The sequence below is a fragment of the Trichomycterus rosablanca genome, chromosome 13 (assembly GCF_030014385.1).
Source record: "Trichomycterus rosablanca isolate fTriRos1 chromosome 13, fTriRos1.hap1, whole genome shotgun sequence".
Taxonomy (NCBI): domain Eukaryota; kingdom Metazoa; phylum Chordata; class Actinopteri; order Siluriformes; family Trichomycteridae; genus Trichomycterus; species Trichomycterus rosablanca.
This window is the reverse complement of record NC_086000.1, coordinates 635,887-658,386: the sequence shown is the minus strand read 5'-3', so window position 1 is coordinate 658,386 and position 22,500 is coordinate 635,887. Positions and strand designations below refer to the sequence as shown.

The 22,500-nt window shown below is 43.3% G+C and overlaps 1 protein-coding gene across 1 annotated transcript in view; it reads right to left on the bottom strand.

The window, feature by feature from the left end:
* Positions 1 to 2,846: 2,846 nt before the first annotated feature.
* The window catches only part of lrfn5a (leucine rich repeat and fibronectin type III domain containing 5a), a 27,690-nt gene continuing 8,036 nt past the window's right edge, over positions 2,847 to 22,500 (bottom strand). Inside the window, exons 2-3 of the mRNA XM_063006972.1 lie at positions 12,011 to 13,418; positions 2,847 to 5,536 (exon numbers count right to left, since the gene is read on the bottom strand). Of these exons, the coding sequence (XP_062863042.1) occupies positions 4,600 to 5,536; positions 12,011 to 13,398 (2,325 nt within the window). The 5' untranslated portion in view covers positions 13,399 to 13,418 and the 3' untranslated portion in view covers positions 2,847 to 4,599. The remainder of the gene's footprint in view (positions 5,537 to 12,010; positions 13,419 to 22,500) is intronic.

The following is a 22,500-nucleotide window of genomic DNA, read 5'->3' as shown; positions in this document are numbered from 1 at the left end:
GTCTGCGATTAATGAACCAGGTGCTAAACCTGAACGTTTGCTTTTCCGCCGTGTGTGATGAACGACGCCAGCGATCGAATCGTCATCTCACAATTGACATACAGACAAAAGTATCGGGACGCCCCTTCTAATTACAGAACGACACAACAGTCTGTAATAATGCTGGTGTAATAAATAAATGACAGTAGTTTAGGGAAGGTCCCTTTCCTGATCCAGCATCAGCATGTTCTATACAGACATGAAGAAAAGCTCGGTTTAAAAACTATGAAACTCCAGTTAGCAGCCTTGGAACGAACCGGAACATCAACTGAGACTTTCTTGACCAACATATGTTTGTTTTTTGACTGACTGGGCACAAATTCCCACACAGACAAAGTCACACTTCAAAGTCTCGTGAGAAGCTTCTCAGAAACAGAGAACAGAAGAGCGCTTGATGTTCCAGCTGCTGAACACAGAGGGCGCTCTATTTTACGGTCATGGTCAAGCGTCCGAATACTTTTGAGCATTTCGAGTCATTAATATATTAGAATTCTTTTCTGCCCTTTATTCTGAGCCACTCGCGACCTCATTATTCACGCTGGTTAAAAGTCTGTTTCTGTCCTTCACGCTGAAGCTGAGCGCTCAGAACGACGTTTCTTTTAATATCACGACGTCTTCTCGTACCGAAGGTCACACGCCGCCGCTAATGTCACCGCGGGGCTCCGTACCGCGTTTCCTGCCGTACTCGCGTCTCCTGGGCTCCGGCTGAGGACGGTGGCGACACCGGAGCGATTCAGGGACGAGGAGATCGAGAAACGTAAATAATTAAAAACAGACGCGGAGAAGCGACGAGCGGACTGCTTAGCATGGAGCGCTAGTGCATGAATAAGTGATGAGCGCCGAGCTGTATTAATTAGCATCTCTCCTCTTCCTCGCCGAGCTGGAACGGCTCCCCGACTTTAATCTCCCGTCTTTATTTAATACCCACGCGTTTCTGCGTATTAAACATTCATTCCGCTTTATGATGTTGCCAAATGTTTTACCGTCGTAAAAACACGATTTTATTCGTAGATTTTGTGTCGTTTGAATAATAAAAAAAGATCGGATATGTTTAAATAGGGCGGGCGGGGTGAGGGTCCGCATCTGCGCCTCTGAGAACCTGCCTCGAATTTGAGAAATGCAAAACTTGACATTGAGAAGCGACGTGACGTTCTTTCTAGCGACAGCAGAGGGCGACAGAGGGGCGCAAATTGAATAGGCAGGTATGAAGGATTTATTCCTGTGTCCTCGTCCTTCCTACAGTCCGCTCAGGGTTTTTGAGCGGTGCTACCGGCCTGGCTAGGCGCTCAACATACACAACTGGCTACGTCTAAGCTAGAGAAAGTCAAACTGAATCCACTGCTGGCCGGTAAAAAGAAGCGGCATAGACGATGGGGACGGGCTCTACTGTGAAGTCCTCCTCGGTCAGCGTGGGGGTCGTACGCGCAATACAGGAACTGGAAAGGACTAGTTCTGGACTAGTAATCAGAAGGTTGCCAGTTCAAGCCCCACCACTGCCATGTTGCCACTGTTGGGCCCCTGAGCGGGGCCCTTAACCCTCAATTGCTTGTGTTGCGTTAGGTATTTATTTTTATTTATTTTAATTATTCATTTATTTATTTATTAATTTTATTTATTTATTTATTCATTTATTTAATTTTGTTAATTATTTATTTATTTATTTTATTCATTTATTTATTTATTCTTTTATTTATTAATTCATTTATTTATACATTTATTCATTTATTTAAATTTTTTTAATTATTCATTTATTTATTCAATCGTTTATTTATTTATTTTATTCATTTATTTATTTATTCTTTTATTTATTTATTCATTAGATTTTTTTATTTGATTTATTTATTTATTTTATCTTTTTTTTTTTTTTTTTTTTTCATTTATTTTGCTCCTCTTTTTAAAATAAGTGATTAAAAAAAATCCCAAACTTGCTCATGAATTCCGAATTTCCTCCGATTCTCCCCAAACCTGCCATCAGGGCGTGGTGATGTTAGAAGAACCTCTCTGTGGGGGGAGCAGGAGTGGTGGAGAGTTATTATGTTCTCTGTAATGGCTCTTTAAGTTCCCATCTCTGGTCTGAAGTGCTCTGAACTGAGTGTGGTGGTGGATCTGCATAACGTCGACCTGCACTTTATTATTTAATGCACATAAAAGTGCTTTACTCACCCGAAAAGAGCTCCGAACCTACACGCCGCTGAATAATTCAACCTCAGAAAAGTGTTTCATCATCATCATCATCATCATCCTCACCATCATCACCATCCTCATCATCATCCTCACCATCATCATCCTCATCCTCATCATCCTCATCATCCTCACCATCATCATCCTCATCCTCATCATCCTCATCATCCTCACCATCCTCACCATCATCCTCATCATCATCCTCATCCTCATCATCCTCATCATCCTCACCATCATCATCATCCTCATCATTCTCACCGTCCTCACCGTCTTCACCATCCTCATCATCCTCATCATCATCCTCATCATCATCACCATCCTCATCATCATCATCATCCTCATCCTCACCATCATCCTCATCCTCATCATCATCATCATCGTCCTCATCATCCTCATCATCATCATCATCCTCATCCTCACTGCTGGAATGAAAACATCAGTTTAGTTGTTTGTTTAGTTTATTCTGCCTCAGCAATCAGAAGGTTGTTGGTTTAAACCCACTGCCAGCTTGCCACTGTTGGGCCCTTGAACAAGGCCCTTAATCCAAAATGTATCTGTACCTCCTGTCCCAACTGTGTAGGATTAAGAATGTAAATGAAAGTATAAAGACATTCAGACTCGTAATATTTGGGTTAATTTTATTTTTTATTTTTATTATTGAACAACAAAACCAGTTCAGGAGATGTTGAGTTTTTTCTGTACACTGATTTTTTTCTCTCTTTTTTTTGGGGCCTTTAAATAAAGGCGATTTCTCCACGTCAGCGCATGAAAATCTGTTTCGTTTCCTCAGTAAAAAATAAGAATTTAATAACAGGTGATTTTCTCTCTCCGTTCCGTAACACTTCCTCCTCGTCCTGCTCCTCGTCCTGCTCCTCCTTCTCCTGCTCCTCCTCGTCCTGCTCCTCCTCGTCCTGCTCCTCCTCGTCCTCCTCCTCCTCCTGCTCCTCCTCCTGCTCCTCCTCCTCCTGCTCCTCCTCCTGTTCCTCCTCCTCCTGCTCCTCCTCCTGTTCCTCCTCCTCCTGCTCCTCCTTCTCCTGCTCCTCCTCGTCCTCCTCCTCCTGCTCCTCCTCCTCCTGCTCCTCCTTCTCCTGCTCCTCCTCGTCCTCCTCCTCCTGTTCCTCCTCCTCCTGCTCCTCCTCCTGTTCCTCCTCCTCCTGCTCCTCCTTCTCCTGCTCCTCCTCGTCCTCCTCCTCCTGCTCCTCCTCCTCCTGCTCCTCCTTCGGCGTCTCCGTGGACAGAAAGGTTTTTTTGTGTGAACAATTTTCCCCCTCGGTCCGTTATTGTCCCCGCTCGGCCGGAGTTCATCTCGCGAACAAAGAGAGGAAATTTCCTCAAGGCGACGGTCCTTCTTTTATCCGCCGGTGCCCAGGGAAACAGAATAAAAAAATAAAACTCACATGCACACGAACACACGCCGGACTGAACCACGCTGAGCACTGAGCGCCGCCTTTTCTGTGACTGAACGATCGGAAATCATTAAATTTTTTATAAATATTCAGACGGGAGCGTAGATCAACTCGTTTGCTGTCGGACTAACTTATTTACGTGAGCCTTCAAACAAAGCCTGGTGCTGAGATCTCGAGCTCTGGGGTTCTGCTATACAGACTCACGATTGGCTGTAACAGGGTTCCTTTATGCTAGTGCAGTGACGACCTCTGCTGGCCAATCGAGGCGCCTGCACAGGGAGTGGCTGATCACATGCAATACTGCATCTCTGGTAGGTGAAAAGAAGCGGTCAGCTGCATGGGGGTCTGCATGGGGGTCGGAGGGGGCTCGGGACAGCCTCAGGCCCTCCTTGTTCGAGGGTGGGCGTAGCAGCAACGACAAGAGATCGAGATTTTTAGAGATTTGTGGACAGCAGTGGAAGCAGAAGATTCCTGTGTGTCCTGTAAAGCATGGTGGTGGTAGTACTATTCGCTTGAGGTTGATTAAAAGAGCTATAACGCCAGTCTAACATGCTAGCACGCCACGGCAGAGTGTTGGAACTGGCGAGGTCCAAGTGACCTGTCCAGGGCTCCACGCAAACACGACTGGGCAGAATAGAGCTTAGCGTGGCACTGTGTGGGAACCCAAGGCTGGCAGGTGATAAGAAGCGGATTTGTGACAGGGAGGGAACTGGATATGACACGTATATTGTTCTAGTCGTTCAGTCACAGAACAGGACGCCGCAGAACTCGTTCAACTCTCAACAGCGTCACGACGCTCCAGCCCATCGTCCCGGGTGTATGTAAACTTTTGACCTGCACTTCATCAGAATCAGCGCTTGGTTATTTGGACGCGACTCATTCCCATCATCCGGAGTGAAACGGCCGAGCGCTACCGTCCAATTTCTTTTGAACGAGGTGAAAGGAAAGAAAACGAAGCTGAACGTTCACTCGCTCATACGGTGCTCTCCAGGATCCACTCGGAACTGGAATGCGCGTCTCTGCTAGCGTCTAAAAGCGCGCCGTCCGCGCCGGCTAGCATGCCGCTCATGGATATGCTCCGCCTACACCGTTTCTGCTTGCCGATGTAGCAGTGGTGCTTGGATAAGTCCTCGTTCAGCGAGTACCTGCGCGCGGCTCGCTTGCCCTCCGTCGGCAGTGTGCGATATTTACATACGGAGTGGCGGGGCGGCGCCCTCCGCAGGACGGGAGTGTCTCTGAAGCGAGAAGGCAACAAGGGCGCCGGGCCAGAAGGGGGAACCGGCAGGAGCGGCGTTTTCGAGTTGTTACGGTTGGTGTTCTGAGTCTCGGGGTTGACCGGCGGCTCCGTTTTGGCGTCCGGCTTGGGCGCGGGTCGCCGTTTCGGCTTTAATGACCCGGAAGAGCCGCCGGTCGTGTCCCAATTCTGGCTCAGGAGGGAGGTGTCGGTGGAGCCCTCGGGGAGGGACGTCTCCGACGACTGGGTTACCGAGTCCGGGAAGGGAGCGAGACTCTTTTGGCAGTCGTTCCCGCTCGGGGAGGCCACGGCGTTCTCTTTGCTGGCAGTGGGACTGAGGGCGGAGTCGGACTGCGTCCCGACGCCGGCGGTCCCCTTGGCGCGGCCGCCCCTCATGCACACCCTGTAGCGGATCATGAGGATGATGATGAAGACGAGGACCGACGCCACGATGATGCCGCCGATGATCAGGATCATGGTCCCGCCCAGGAACTGCGACTGCATGAAGTGGCAGCGGAGGTACTCGGACTCGGTGGTGAACTGGACGCAGCCCACGACCCTGGTGGCGGTCAGGGAGGTGACGGCGTCGTCGTAGATGGCGAGCACGCAGAGGTCGTACTGGGTTCCTGCTGCCAGGTTGTTCACCAGGAAGTTCTTGCTCGTCGGAGGGATCATTCTGTTGGGACGAGAAACAAAACAACAGTTCACATCTTCACACGGTCAAAAGTTTGTAGACACCAGTGTGACCAGTTTCTGGTTTTAAAAAGAGTGTACACTACATGGTCAAAAGTATTTAGACACCTGACTATTTGTTGGGCATCCCGTTTCAAATACCCTCTCTGACACGCCTCAGTCACCTGCCAGAGAACCAAAACAACCAACAGAGTCACGCCATGATGTTCCATCATCATTCATACAGGGGCTTCAACCGGCCGAAAGAGGAACCCCATCGACCTTCCCTTCCTCAGGCCAACTGTGGGAGTGAAGGTGCAGGATCTATTAGATGTTGATCTGATGGTGCGTGTGAGGGTGAGGGATCTATTAGATGTGGATCTGATGGTGTGTGTGAGGGTGAGGGATCTATTAGATGTGGATCTGATGGTGAGTGTGAGGGTGAGGGATCTATTAGATGTGGATCTGATGGTGAGGGATCTATTAGATGTGGATCTGATGGAGGTTCCTCATGGTTCTTGTGTTGAATGAGGCAGATCTGATCAACATAAAGACCTGAGGGATTCAGACAGTGGTCCAGGGAGGGACGAGCCACCAACCACGAACCACTGACAGGTTGTTGGGCAGCAAAGACTCATTAATGCCAGAGGACATGAAAGCTACTATGCATCAACACCAGAAACAGCAAGGTTGCCGTGGTGAGTTCCCACCGACAGCGGTCCAAGAAGGGACGAGCCACCAACTGCAGTCACATCAACACCTCTGGGATGAATCTGGATGACGACTGTTAGCCAGGACGCCCGTAACCTTTATCTAGCCAACAGAAAATGTATATCCACCCAGAGAGATGTCGGACACCAACAGCGGCGTCTACGCAGCAAAATAATGAGCCGACGTTCTGATCTCCGGAGTCTGGACGTACCTGCAGCGCCGGCGTCTCTCCCAGAGCCTTTCACTGCACATGCTGAACAATGGCGTCTCTTATCGAGCAGCCACACACACACACAAACACACACACACACACACACTCCACCTGTGTGTGCTGACACACACTCGCCTCATTCAGAGCGCTGAAAAGACGGATGTGCATTCCGAGCACACACACACACACACACACACACACGTCCTGGGTGCAAATGGAAATGGGTTTAGCCTCTAGCCGAGCAGCAGCGCTGAATATGAAGCCGCTTATAAAGACGCCCGTCAGTGTTCACGTGTGACCAAAAGTATCCGGACGCCTGATGCTAGAAAGCTTCTCATGAGACTTCCACACACACACACCATCGTTCAGTCGGTGTTCCGGTTCATCCCAGAGCTGGTGAGTGGGACTGAGGAGGTCAGGGCTCTGTGCAGGACACTAGGACAGGACAGGTCCTTCCCTAAACTGTTTCTCTAAAGTCTGAAGCAGGATTTCCTCCACGTGACTGATGTATTACACACGCCAGATCCTGCCGAGTAAATCAGAGCCGCGATTCGACACGTTTCTGATTCATTTCCATAAAATCTGATATTTTTATTCATTATGAAACTATTTGTGCATAGAAAGTGTTTACGCAGGTAAAACCAGGGTGTGTGTGTGTGTGTGTGTGTGTGTGTGTGTGTGTGTGTGTGTGTGTGAGGGGGGGTGAATATTTATGACAGCAGGAGACTCTCAGTAACTCTGAGCTGCATTAACGGCGGAGCTGCTGCTGTTGGTTTGATGTGATGGTGGAAAATGGAGCTTAATGATGATGGAAACTTCCAGGAATCACAGAGACGCCAAAGTGCAGATAAAGTTACAACCCCCCCCCCCAACCCACGCCGTTATATACACTCCTGTTATACACTCCTGTTATACACTCCTGTATGCTGTTATACACTCCTGTTATATACTCTTGTTATACACTCCTGTTATACACTCCTGTACGCTGTTATACACTCCTGATATATACTCCTGTTATACACTCCTGTACGCTGTTATACACTCCTGATATATACTCCTGTTATACACTCCTGTACGCTGTTATACACTCCTGATATATACTCCTGTTATACACTCCTGTACGCTGTTATACACTCCTGATATATACTCCTGTTATACACTCCTGTACGCTGTTATACACTCCTGATATATACTCCTGTTATACACTCCTGTACGCTGTTATACACTCCTGTACGCTGTTATACACTCCTGTACGCTGTTATACACTCCTGATATATACTCCTGTTATACACTCCTGTATGGTGTTATACACTCCTGTTATATACTCTTGTTATACACTCCTGTTATATACTCCTGTACGCTGTTATACACACTGTTACACACTCCTGCACACTGTAACACTGTGTATGAGAGTGTGTAACTGTGTATGTGTGTGTATGAGTGTGTATGAGAGTGTGTAACGATTATCATGAGTGTGTATCAGACTGTGTGTGTGTGTGTGTATTTGTGTGTGTGTGTGTGTATTTGTGTGTGTGTGTGTGTGCGTTTGTGTGTGTGTGTGTGTGTGTGTGTGTGTGTATCAGACTGTTTGGCTCCTGTTGTTCTGTTTTGGCGGCTGAAGCTTCAGTAGAAAGACGAGATTCATTATTGATCAGAGTCTCAGACCTGCAGCTCAGGTCATCATCATCATCATCTCATCATCTCATCATCTCATCATCTCATCATCTCATCATCTCAGAACTCAGGTACTGAACCAGTCCACACACACACACACACACACACACACACACACACTGAGGACACTGTAATGATGCTGGAACGCATCTCACTACAGAGAGTGTGTGGTTGAACCCACACACCTACAGGAACGAAGTAGGAACCATGTGTATGGCTGGGCTATGACTGAACGGAACCCGGATCCGACCACTGGTGCCCCTCAGACATAAAGTGGTACTTTGGGTGGTTCCACCTTATAAATAGAACGCCATGCCGCCACTGGGGCTCCATCCAAGGGCTAAAACTCACAGGACAGGACAGAGAGAGGCCAGGATACATAGAGGAACTTCCACCTGAAGCCAAACAACAATCACACACTACTGCACCTCCACCTCCGTGCCCCAACTGCAGGCCAAACTAGGTCATGCAAAGTTTACCAAATTCTCGGGATAATTAGGGATGGTCTTTTCCTGTTCCAACATGAGCACAGAGCCCTGACCTCAGCTCTCAGCTCTGGGATGAACCGGAAAAACCAACGTCAGTGCTCTGACTGGGCATAAATTCCCATACACAGATATACTGTCTAAGTCTAAACCTTGTGAGAAGCTTCTCAGGCTTCAGAAAAGCATCTGTAAAGGTCAGGCGTCCGAATACTTTTGGCCGTATATGTAAATCTTTGTTCTGTGGTATTAAATCCTGGGTTTAAAGTGCCGAGCAGCAGCAGGAGGAGGAGAACATGTCGAGCTCTAATGGAGGCATGGAGAGTGTCTCTCTCTCTCCTGCAGACAGACGGATGGTTATGGCTCTGGGTGAGGAGCTTCTCGCCGCCGTTATCAGCAGCACCACCACGTCCTGAAAAGCACTTAAAGACCTGAACCATAATCAGCACCTGCTGCTAATCCTCAACGTCACCTTCACAACGTGGACGCCAGCGCTTCAGGACTCCACTGAGTGTGGACGGAGGTTCTCTGATGGTTCTGTGGGGAGCTAATAATAATACCACCATTTCTCACCAGTCCCAAAGGAACCAGAACAACGTTTACTGGACCTGCTGCTTACTGGGTTCCAAAAAAAAATAAAACAGTAAAGAACGCCGGTCAAAACTGCAGAAACTGCAGACGTACGTCTGATCTCTGAAGGTCACCTGTTTACTACCAGCTAATGCCACTAAATATATTTATAATATATTTTATATAGTTATACTTAGTGTTATTTATATTTATTATTATTTATGTATATTAATATTTAAATTTCTTATTGTTTTTATTTAGTGTTATTTACATTTATTATTATTTATATTTAATGTTATTTATATTTATTATTATTATTTATAAGAACTGTTATTTATAATTATTATTATTATTATTTATATTTACTGTTTTATAATTATTATTATTTATATTTACTGTTATTTACATTTATTATTATTTATATTTACTATTATTTACATTTATTATTATTTATATTTACTGTTTTTTATATTTATTATTATTTATATTTACTGTTATTTATATTTATATTTATTATTATTATTATTATTTATATTGTATTATTTATAGTGTTATTCATACATATATTCAGTTTTATTGAATTGTTTATATATTTAGTATATTCATATTTAGTTAATTAATAAATAAAGTCCTGAACTCGTCTCGGCTCTGTGCGTTTATTTATTTATTTATTTTTAAAAGCAGAAGCTTTTAAGCCTCTGAGTCGAGACCCTGGCGATCACGTCCACACGTCTGGATGATGTTCGGTACCCCCCGCCTCTCTCCTCTTCATTAGCGCCGTGCTGAACGTGACGGGATCGCTGGGCGACATTCCGGGCGAAGGTTCCCTCCTCACATTTGGTTCCCGTCACGGCTGATATCCGTCAGAGCGCTGCCGCCGGTGCCTCGTTTCATTTAGGCGCTCGGGTTCATAAATGTCTCTGTTAGCGTCCGCTGCACCCAGAGTATCGCTAACGGTGAGCAGAGCTCAGGAGGAGCAGAAGTATGTGGACACCTGAGCGAACCGTCCGTAGTTATATCCAATCACTCAGAATTTGTGCCTGTTATAGCTGCGAGGAAGGTGAATGGAACATAGTTGTGGAACAGGATCAGGTGTCCAAACATCATCAGCACTAACGCGCATGTTTCAGAATCTACTGCAACATTTTCCAAAGGAGCAGGGACTGTTATAGTCACAAAGAATAAGCATCTCATATAAACCCTGAGGATTTTAAAGTTTGTCCGGGGTTAAGAGAGGCTCTCAGCCGCGAGGAAGATCTAACGAGGAGGAACGCTGCACTTGTTTGAGGTTAACGCTAATTCAGCTTCAATTAGCCGGCGGTTGTTCAGCAGAACTCGTTAAGCTAATTGCTGTTATTGGTGCCTAATTAAAAGTTCTAGTTAAAGATTCACGCGGGGGTCCGGAGTCGTACGGAACGTGTACGGTCACAAGGTTCCACCCCTCCCAGTAGAACTCCCAGTTACATGCTGGTAAATAATGACCACAAGTATTCGGACGCCTGTCGATGTGCTGCCTGATCAACAAACGTGTTTGGATGTGGGAATTTGTACCCATTTAAAAGTGCTATTGGTGGTGTTGTTGAGTGGGGCTGAGGTCACCAATGCAAGGGAGCACAGTCATGCTGGAACAGGAAATGGCCTTCCCTAAACTGTTGCTGTTGTGTCCCAATGTTTTTGTCCATATAGTGTAGTCAAGCCTAGGAGGTTCTAGTTAATGTTCTTGTGAAGGTTCTAGTTAAGGCTCAAGTGGAGGTTCTAGTTAAAGTTCTAGTTAAGGTTCTAGTGGAGGTTCTAGTTAAAGTTCTACTGGAGGTTCTAGTTAAGATTAATAAATAGTGGAGGTTCTAGTTAAGGTTAATAAATAGTGGAGGTTCTAGTTAAAGTTAATACATAGTGGAGGTTCTAGTTAAGGTTAATACATAGTGGAGGTTCTAGTTAAAGTTCTAGTTAAGGTTCTACTGGAGGTTCTAGTTAAGATTAATAAATAGTGGAGGTTCTAGTTAAGGTTAATAAATAGTGGAGGTTCTAGTTAAAGTTAATACATAGTGGAGGTTCTAGTTAAGGTTAATACATAGTGGAGGTTCTAGTTAAAGTTCTAGTTAAGGTTCTACTGGAGGTTCTAGTTAAAGTTCTAGTTAAGGTTCTACTGGAGGTTCTAGTTAAGATTAATAAATAGTGGAGGTTCTAGTTAAGGTTAATACATAGTGGAGGTTCTAGTTAAGGTTTTAGAGAAGGGTTTTAGTTAGAAGTGGTTAGAAGTGGATTAGTCACAGATTCTAGTGGAGGTTCTTGTTGAGGTTCAAGTGGAGGTTCTAGTGAATGTTTAGTGATGGTTCTAGAGTTAAGGTTCTAGTGGATGTCTAGTAAGGGTCTAATGGAGGTTCTTGTTAAGGTTCATGTAAAGGTTTTAGTAGAGATTCAACTTAAGATTCTAGTGAAGGGTTCTAGTGGAGGTTCTAGTTCGAGTGGAGGTTCTACTTAAGGTTCTAGTTGAGGTTCTAGTTAAGATTCTAGTGGAGGTTCTAGTTAAGGTTCTAGTGGCAGTTCTAGTGGAAGTTCTAGTGAAGGTTCTAGTGGATTTTCCTGTTCTATTGGAGGTTCTATTAAAGTTTATTGTGAAGGTTCTAGTTACGGCTCTAGTGGAGGTTCTAGTGCAGGTTCTAGTGAAAGTTATTGTGGAGATTCTAGTGTATGTTCTAGTGTATGTTCTAGTTAAGGTTCTAGTGGTGGTTTTAGTGGAGGTTCTAGTGAAGATTCTAGTGGAGGTTCTACTGTAGTGAGGGTTGTTATAGAAGTTCTAGAGGTCAGAAGAGGATCACTCTCAGCTTACCTGTAGACCAGCGAGTCGTCGTAGGTTCCGTTGTACTGGATCTGGAACATGCGTATTCCTGGAATATTCCGTTGGAAGTTGAACTTGATGAGGGCGTTGGAGGACGTGGCCTCGGCGATGACCACTCGCCGGTCCGAGCCAGATTTGGGGTCAGCCGTGTGGTTGCTCCCGTTTGCTCCGGTTCTGGTGGAGGTGGAGATGTCGGAGGACCCCGGGTCGGGCTCCTGGATGTTGTTGGTGCTGTTGCTGATGTACGGGAGCTTGATGATGATGAGCTCGATGGTCTGGTGGGCCTCGCCCGCCGGGTTCGAGGAGATGCAGGTGAAGGATCCGGTGTCCTTCACCGTACTGATCAGGATGTCCAGCGTCCCGTTGGGGAAGATCAGCGTACGTGAGGAGTTGGAGACCAGCTTCCCGTCGGGTGAGATCCAGTGGATGACCGGTTCAGGGTCGCCTCTTGCCTTGCACTTCAGGGTCACTCGTTGACCCTCGAGCACCCTCATCTCGTGGGAGTACCTCGTAATGAGGGGGGGCTCACACAGGAACTCCTCCTCCTGAATGGACCAGAAGTATCTCCCGGAGAGGTGCGCCGGGGTGGCACAGGTCTCCAAATCATCCTCTCGGCTCAGCCTCCGGAGCCAGAGCAGTTCGCAGTTGCAGTGCAGTGGGTTCCCGCCAAAACTGAGAGCAAAGGAAGAAGAGGTGAGCACCCCGGAGGTGGCCAGGACCTGTGCCCGCTGGAAAAGAGGGTCCGGCGGGAGCTTTTGGAGCTTGTTGGAGGTCACGTCCAGTCGGTTCAGCTTCTGCAGCAAGGAGAACGTCCCCTCGGGAATGAAATCGATCATGTTGTGGTCCAGGCTGAGCGTGTGGAGGCTGATCATCTTCTGGATGGCCTCCCAGGGTATGCTCTCCAGGTTGTTGTAGGACAAATCCAGCTCCTCCAGGGCCAGGAGGTCGTTGAAGGCTTCCAGGTGGATGTGGATCAGCTGGTTGTTGTTGAGGATCAGGTGGTGCAGCTTGGACATGCCGCTGAAGGTGTCGTTACCTAGCCGGGTCAGGCGATTGTGGTTGAGGTGCAGGGCGCGGAGGTTCTCCAGGTCGGCGAAGGCTTGAGGCGTGATGTAGCTGATGGTGTTCCTGGACAGCGTCAGGTCCACCAGTCTGGTCATGTTGGAGAAGTCTTTGCGCTTGACGCTGGTGACGAAGTTGTCGGCCAGTCGCAGCTCCACCGTGTGCCGGTCGATGTTGGGCGGGACGAACAGGAGCCCTTTTTTGGCGCAGAGCGTCGCCAGGTTGGGGGACAGAATTTGGCATACGCAGCGTTTGGGACAGATCTGCGCCCTCGCTGCCATTCCCATCAACAACAGGACCACCAGCAGCTTTTCCATCGTAGGTCAGGAACGGACGCCTGGAACACAGAGATAAAAGATGAATAAATTAATAATAATAAATAAAAGATAAATCAATAAATAAATATAAATACAGATATTAATAACGAGTTAATCATTAAATAAATAAATATAAAAAGGTAAATAAATAATAGATTAAATGTAAATTAATATAAATACAAATATAAATAAAAATATAAACAAAAGGTTCATAATTAATTAATAAATATAAAAAGGTAAATAAATAAATAGAAAATTAATAAATAAATAAAAATTAATGTAATAATTTCCTCTAAATCCCACAATTTTCTATTTGCGTAACTACAGTAATCAGGACCGTTAGCGCAGGAACCGCCGCTACGTCGTAACTTTAATTAATCACCAGAAAATTAGCGGTGATTAATAAACGACAGCAGCTAACGAGCTTCAGGCTAATCAGAGTGCTAATCAGAGCGCTAGCCATGCTAATAAATCAAAACTTTATTTAAAACACAGAAACACAATAAAAATTTATTATTACAGAGATCAAATAAACGTGTGCAAAAGTTAGTGCACCCTACAGTAGTGAACCCCTGCCCCCATGGATCAGGAGGTGTTGGGGTCGCGGCCCTATGTTGCCAGTGTTTCCAGTGTCACTGGCTGCCACAACAACAACCAGTGATCATAATCAGCACCAGGTTTAACCAGCCCGACATTCGACTTTAATTTGGGGATCATGTGATGATTCGTAACGAGGCCTCAGCAGCACCGAGTGTGTTTACATAAGAGAAAATAAAAGAAATCAATAATCCGTCATTAACACGCGATTCTCAACAAATTTATTAACGACTGTTATTTAAAATCTGCATTTAAACTGTTATTTAAAATAAATATAAATAAAAGGTAAATAAATAAATATAAATAAAAGGTGAACAAATAAATAAATATAAATAAAAAGTTAATAAATAAATATAAATAAAAGGTAAATAAATAAATATAAATAAAAGGTGAACAAATAAATAAATATAAATAAAAAGTTAATAAATAAATATAAATTAAAGGTAAATAAATAAACAAATATAAATAAAAGGTTAAATAAATATGAATAAAAGGTAAATAAATAAATTAAAAGTGAATAAATAAATAAATATAAATAAAAGCTGAATAAATACATAAATATAAATAAAAGATGAATAAATAAATAAATAAATATAAATAAAAGCTGAATAAATACATAAATATAAATAAAAAGTGAATAAATAAATAAATAAATAAATAAATAAATAAATAAATAAATATCTAAAAAGTGAATAAATAAATGAATAAATATAAATAAAAGGTAAATAAATGAATAAATATAAATAAATGAAAGGTAACTAAATAAATAATATAGACATACATAAATTAATCAAATTAATAAAACATAAATACATATTAATAAAACATGAATAAATAAATAAATAAATAAATAAATAATTAACATTATTAATTAACAAATAAATAAATGGCAAAATAAATAAATAAATAAGAATAAATAAATAGGTGAATAAATAAATATAGATAAAAGGTAAAAACAACAAATAATATAAATAAAAATACATAGATAAATTAATCAAATAAATCAATACATATAAACATCAGTGAAAAATAAATAAATAATATAGATTAATAAATAAATATAAAGGTGAATAAATGAGTAAATATATCAATAAAAAAGATAAATAAATAATTACATCAATAAGTAAATAATAAAAGAAAAGAAGCAGGGTCCTGATCAGGGTCACAGTGGGTACAAAGCCTACCTGGATACCAATACATTCCATTCTCATTTACTCCCTCACACCTAAAGGTAAATGTAGTCCAGCTAATTCACCTACTGGCATGTTTCTATTACTGAGAAGGTACACAGACCAATATTTATATCGATATATCGTCCCACCTCTATACAGGACGCGTCCTGAGGGTGGAGAAACGTTAGAAGGTTAGACGAGATGAAAGCGACCCGCCGTTCGCTCGCCGCTCGTGTTCATTAGCTTCGATTATGGCGGGGCAGAGCCGGGGAGGATTCTGGGTAATGTGAGAGTGTAATTGAGAGTGTATAGTGTACGTTAGATGGAAGAACGCTACATTAACTATCTGATCCATTTCAGCACTTATACACTGTTTACTCAGTAAAGCGCTCGGGCGCAAACACTCACCGCCGCGTATTAGCGACCGGCTACGACGGCTCACATGCTAAATTTGCTCACCGGCGGCCCGACGCATCCGTCATGAATCCATTTCCAGTGAATTCGGCTCCCTGGTGGATGTTAAAGAGCTTTACTACAGATCCAGCCGTGTTCTGCTGTAGTCTCCAATCAGCCCCGGGCGCTGTGGTTACGCTGCACCACCACGCCGCTAACGCTTCATCTATTTAGCTTTAGCTGCTTTGTTTAGCACCTTGTTTCTCCCCCATGGCTGTAAGTATGTGGACGCTTCATTATGAGTTTGGGTCTCTAATGTTCCTCTGTTTGAGGCTGGAATGGCGTCACCAAATATTCAGTCTGTGTCACATTATTAAAGCCAGGCTGTTCCGATTCATCCCAAATCTGGACAGTAGCGTTAAGATCAGCTCTGAGCTCCTTTCTAACAACCTTGTCCAACCGAGGATTTATGCACCTTGCTTCATACACAGGAACGCGTGCAAAACTGAACAACAAAAGGCCTTCCCTAATTCATTTATTAATTTATTTTATTATATTATTTATTAATGATATTTTATATTTTTATTTATTTATTTATATATTGTATTTTATCTTATTTATTTGTGATTTTATATTTTTATTTATTTATTTCTTGTATTTTATATTATTTATTTATGTGATTTTGTATTATTTATTTATTTCTTGTATTTTATATTATTTATTTGTTATTTTATTTATTTATTTCTTGTATTTTATATTATTTATTTATGTTATTTTATATTTTTATTTATGTATTGTACTGTAGTTTGTTATTTATTTATAATTTTATTTTTATATTATTTTATTGTATTTTATATTATTTATTTATGTTATTTTACTTTTTATTTATTTATTTATTGTATTTTACTTTTTTTATTTACTGTATTTTATATTATTATTTATTTATTTTATTTGTTATTTAATATTTGTTATTTGATTATTGTATTTTGATATTATTTATTTATTTATTCATTATTTATTTTTTTTGTTTTTTATATTATTTATGTTATTTTATATTTTTATTTATTGTATTTTATATTATTTGTTTTTATTTATTAATTTATTTATTGTATTTTATATCATGTGTTTTTATATTTATTATGTATTTATGTTAGTTTGTATTATTTATTTATTTTTTAGTATGTATGCAATTTTATATTATTTTTTATTTATTTTAAGTATTTTTTATTTATTGTTTTTTATAGTATTATTTATTCATTTGTTGTTTTTTATATTATTTATTATTTTTTGCTCTTTTGCTGCTCACACACTCTTATTGTCTGCAGCCCGTCTGTAGCTCGCAGCAGGAACTCAGTGTGTGTGTGTGTGTGTGTGTGTGAGAGAGTGTGTGTGTGTGTGTGTGTGTGTGTGTGAGTGTGTGTGTGTGTGTGTGTGTGAGAGTGTGTGTGTGTGAGTGTGTGTGTGAGTGTGTGTGTGTGTGTGTGTGTGTGTGTGTGTGAGTGTGTGAGTGTGTGTGAGTGTGTGTGTGTCTGTGTGAGTGTGTGTGTGTGTGTGTGTGTGTGAGTGTGTGAGTGTGAGTGTGTGTGTGTGTGTGTGTGTGTGAGTGTGTGTGAGTGTGTGTGTGTGTGTGTGTGAGTGTGTGTGAGTGTGTGTGTGTGTGTGTGAGTGTGTGTGTGTGTGTGTGAGTGTGTGTGTGTGAGTGTGTGTGTGAGTGTGTGTGTGTGTGTGTGTGTGAGTGTGTGTGTGTGAGTGTGTGTGTGAGTGTGTGTGAGTGTGTGTGTGTGTGAGTGTGTGTGTGTGAGTGTGTGTGAGTGTGTGTGTGTGAGTGTGTGTGTGAGTGTGTGTGAGTGTGTGTGTGCGCTGCATCAGTATCAATCCGCCACACTAAGCACATTCACTTCACAAACAGAAACGCGACGATACGGCGGCGTCCCGAACGCTACAGAGACACAGGGGCTCGGTGGGTAGCACTGACACCTTACAGCCAGAAGGTTCTGGGTTCGATTCCCAGGTTGAGCGGTCTGTGTGGGTTTCCTTCCGCAGTCCAAAGACGTGCAGATACTAAATCCAACCCTGAATTCACCCGAGCACCCTGGATCGGCCTCGAACATCCTAAACTCCTCATTACTGCTGCATTAGCGACCTCTGCTGGCCGGTGGAGGCGCCGCACTGCGCCGGTGACTCTCCGTGCGCTGTACTGATTCCAGAAAACTCTATTTTTTGTAGAATTACGTCTCCACAAACACCTAAACAGTCTCGCGGCATTAATTAGCGCCGACATGACGAGCTTCACGAGGAACAGTGAGATCACAACATGCTAATCAAAAGCTGCAAGCCAGCCTCGGCGCACCAGCGCTAATGATCACACACTGAATAATTCTTTTTTTCTGTTTTTGTTATTGTTGCTGTTGTCCAGTCTCCGGCTCTGATCTCATGTGAGCCGCCGTTATTGATGTTGTTGTTATTGTTGTTGTTATTGTTGTTATCGTTGTTGTTCTCCTCCAGTCTCCAGCTCTGATCTCATCTGGCGACCGGTATTGATGTTGTTGTGGTTATTATTGTTGTTGCTGTTATTGTTGTTGTTATTGTTGTTGCTGTTATTGTTGTTGTTATTTATGTTGTTATTGTTATCGTTGTTGTTATTGATGTTGTTGTTATCGTTGTTGTTGTTATCATTTTTGTTGTTGCTATTATTGTTGTTGTTCTCCTCCAGCCTCCGGCTCTGATCTCATCCGGCAGCCGTTATTGATTTTTGCGTTTCCAGATTTGCCTGCAGAACCTTAATGGACGATCAGACTGAAGCTCCTCACTCATTCACTGCTGCAGGAGGATCTATAATCAATCTCATCTGCAGAGACTCTCTCTGTTACTCTCCAACCGTCCGGACCGCGCCTGATCATTCAAAGCTCCGAACTTGGAATCGTCATCACGAGGGGAATCGGCAGGAGGTGGCGCAGAAGTGTTTGAGATTCTGGAGGTCTCCTGACGTTTGACTGGAAACTGCCCCAGTGTTACTGTGCTTTAAGAATTCGCCGCTGGATGTGGTAAAGAAGTCGGGCGCTAGTCTGTGCACATCTTCAGCCAGCTTAGAGGTGGTATGAGGGCCAGAGCACCAATCCATTCATGAGCTTCAGACATCCCAGCTCAGACATAGTCAATCGAGTCTGTAGACGCCTGGTCGGCTGATAGCAGGATCTCTGCAGTGGTGAGCTAGAGTAACAGCGTTAAAAACTTTGCTAAATGCTAATTAACGTAAATAAACATGGAAGCATCAAGTCAGGACGCAGGGCTGCGATTAATAAACGCCTCCTGACTGGGTCTCATTTTTCCAAACGCGCTCCGAGGAACAGAGCATTCAGGAGGGGGGAGGTTTTAGACCGAGGTCACGTGACATCTAGATCAATCTGTAAGCGCCGCTCGGACGGAGATGATGCGAATCCCGGCAGATAAAGCAGACGTGGACGTGAAGCTCCCTGAAGCACCGGAGCTGTGCGGTCAGCATGGTTAAAGCGTAACGACCCGTTAACGACGCGTACGGCCTGACGGATCGCTGTGCAGCAGATCGCGGCCCCTTGGCGAGCATCGTTCTTCAGCGCAGCAGCGAGTTCCTCCGCCCAAGCTCCACACTCGTCGGGTCTTCTGAGAGCGTGATGGATTTATTTCAGCACTTCTGAGCTTCGACTCGAAATAAAGGGCAAAATAAAAGGTTGTTGGTTCGTAGCTCGTACATCCTTCAGCTTGTGAGCCAGAGATCATTTAAAGTCGACATTTAGGGGACAGTTTCATCCAAAGCGACTTACAGTAACGTGACAGTATGTTATCTAAGCAATTGAGGGTTAAGGGCCTTGCTCAGGGGCCCAACAGTGGCAATCTGACAGTGGTGGGACTTGAACCAGCAACCTTTTGATTACTAGTCCAGTACCTTGACTGCTAGGCTACAACTGCCCTACTTCTGGGGTATTTAGTGGACGCACGTATTCAAAGTCACTTACAATGACTGAGCAACTATGGCTAGAGCAATTGAGTGTTAAGGGCCTCGCTCAGGGGCCCAACAGTAGTGAGTCCAACTGTGGTGAGGCTTGAATTGGCAACCTTCTGATTCCTAGTAGAGTTCTTTAACCACAGTTACATCAGTCTGATCTTTTCAGCTAAAACAGCCGCCCGTTCAGAGCATTCAAAAGACAACAGCATTTGTTGATGTCAGTGTTCCGATTCATCCCAGAGCTGTCGAGTGGCTCTGAGCTCAGGGCTCTGTGCAGGACGCTGGAGTTTTCTGGTCTTAGCGGCAGGTATGATGATCATGACCGTCCCTGGGTACTGATGATGAACGACGCGCGTTGTCCACCCATAGATGAAGCGCTAGCATGTTTTACGAGGGCACCGCGAGCACATCAGGTCGTACATCCAAACGACCCGCGGTCGGCGGCGTCTATAAAACGCGACTCGTAAATACGAGTCAAAAATATAGATCGTAATAAAGATTTGTTGAGCCAATAAGCTCGCAGACGGTAAACGTAGCGTTTAAGCAGCGAGGAAACGTGATTACAGAGGCGCTTTCATCGGTGGCGGGTCGGTCTCCAATACACTTAGCATCGATATATATTTATGGTCAGAAGTATGTGGACACCCCTCCTAAACATTGAATGTAGTTGTTTCTGGTGCATCCTTTGCTACCGAGTGTTTAAAAGTAATATAAGGTGAATGATTAGCTTTTAACATTGTAGCAACAGTTTGGGGAAGTCCCCTTTCTCTTTTAGCATGATCAGCAACGTCTGTAGTCTGTAACACTTAAAAATACTAATGTCTGAGTTCAAAGCTAGTGAGAGGAATATGTTTATTTATCATATTCACATGTGTCCCAATATACACAGATCAGCCATAACATTAAAACCTCCTTGTTTCTTCACTCACTGTCCATTTTATCAGCTCCACTTACCATATAGAAGCACTTTGTAGTTCTACAATTACTGACTGTAGTCCATCTGTTTCTCTACATGCTTTGTCAGGACCCCCACAGAGCAGGTATTATTTAGGTGGTGGATCATTCTCAGCACTGCAGTGACCCTGACATGGTGGTGGTGTGTTAGTGTGTGTTGTGCTGGTATGAGTGGATCAGACACAGCAGCGCTGCTGGAATTTTTAAACACCTCACTGTCACTGCTGGACTGAGAATAGTCCACCGACCAAAAACATCCGGCCAACAGCGCCCCGTGGGCAGCGTCCTGTGAGCACTGATGAAGGTCTAGAAGATGAGCGACTCAAACAGCAGCAATAGATGAGCGATCGTCTCTGACTTTACATCTACAAGGTGGACCGACTAGGTAGGAGTGTCTAATAGAGTGGACAGTGAGTGGACACAGTATTTAAAAACTCCAGCAGCGCTGCTGTGTCTGATCCACTCATACCAGCACAACACACACTAACACACCACCACCATGTCAGTGTCACTGCAGTGCTGAGAATCATCCACCACCTAAATAATACCTGCTCTGTGGGGGTCCTGTGGAGGTCCTGACCATTGAAGAACAGCATGAAAGGGGGTAACAAAGCATGCAGAGAAACAGATGGACTACAGTCAGTAATTGTAGAACTACAAAGTGCTTCTATATGGTAAGTGGAGCTGATAAAATGGACAGTGAGTGTAGAAACAAGGAGGTGGTTTTAATGTTATAGCTGATCGGTGTATATAGATAGATGGATAGATACACAGTATATAAAATACTTATTTATTATTTACAGTTTGTTTATGTTTCAGAGTGAAATGAAGCCATTTAACATAAAGGTTTTATCATTGTAATGTAATATTTAACAGTGCAAAAAGGTGGGACAAGAATTTCTTAATTTCTTTCATCTTTAATCTTATTTTTATTTCCTAAACTGAAAAATAAACGAACTTTTTAAAATTTAGTTTAAGTTTTTAACATTTAAAAGCGCCAAAGTTTGTGAGAAATTCCTGTCAGACAGAAGAAGCGAACAAACACCCAGCTGTATTGCATCACGTGACCCGAATACCGCACGCTGATTTGCTGAGCGGATTTATCGTGCTACATTCAAGAGCAGCCTTGGTGTTTGAACGTTTTCCGCTGCAAAATGTCAACTTATAATAAATTTATAAGCGACAATAACAGCTTTTGTGACGCATTTGGGTTGAGAATGTGATTTATGTTTAAGATGAACTCATGACTGTTCGTTTTTAAATTATTATATCTATCAAGTTTTGCAAATCAAGTCTACAAAACAAACAAAAAAACAGTAATTTCTGTATTTTAAATGCTAGTCACAAACATTAGAAAACTATTGTCCACAAGATCTCTAACTGCTGGAGCAGCTTGTTTGTTTACACATGTTCTCTTATAAAATGATGTTATTCACTGTGTGGCGGGTTGGTGTAGAGAATTGACTAAACATTTCTGAGCTACTGGGACCCTCAGCTCAGTTTTTCTCATCCTTTGGTTGCCTTCACAAGTCTGACAAAACTGAAGCTTCAAACTAAAGAAAATCAATAAAAATCCCATAAATACAGAAAATAAGATACACTATATGGTCAAAAGTATTAGGACACCCCTTCTGAGTACTGAATTCACATGTTTTGAACACAACATTTGCTAATAAGTGTAGTAAGACAATGATATAAAGGAAACAACACAAGTGATGGTGTTGGAGATACTACAGAGGCTTTATAGCACCACAAAGTTCCCGGTCCACATCTGTGCACCACACACTGGTTTCGACTCTCTGTAGTGCTCCACAAAGCCCACGTGAAGTTATAAATATCTACCACGGCTTCCTTCACTTAGCACTCTGTGCTGCCGTGTGGGAGAGAAACACAAACGGCAGTAACGACCAGCATGAACTCCACCATCGTTCCTGGTCCTGATGTGACTGGAGCATAAACACTCCTACAGAAACAGCAAAACAGACTGCAACATCTACACAGAAA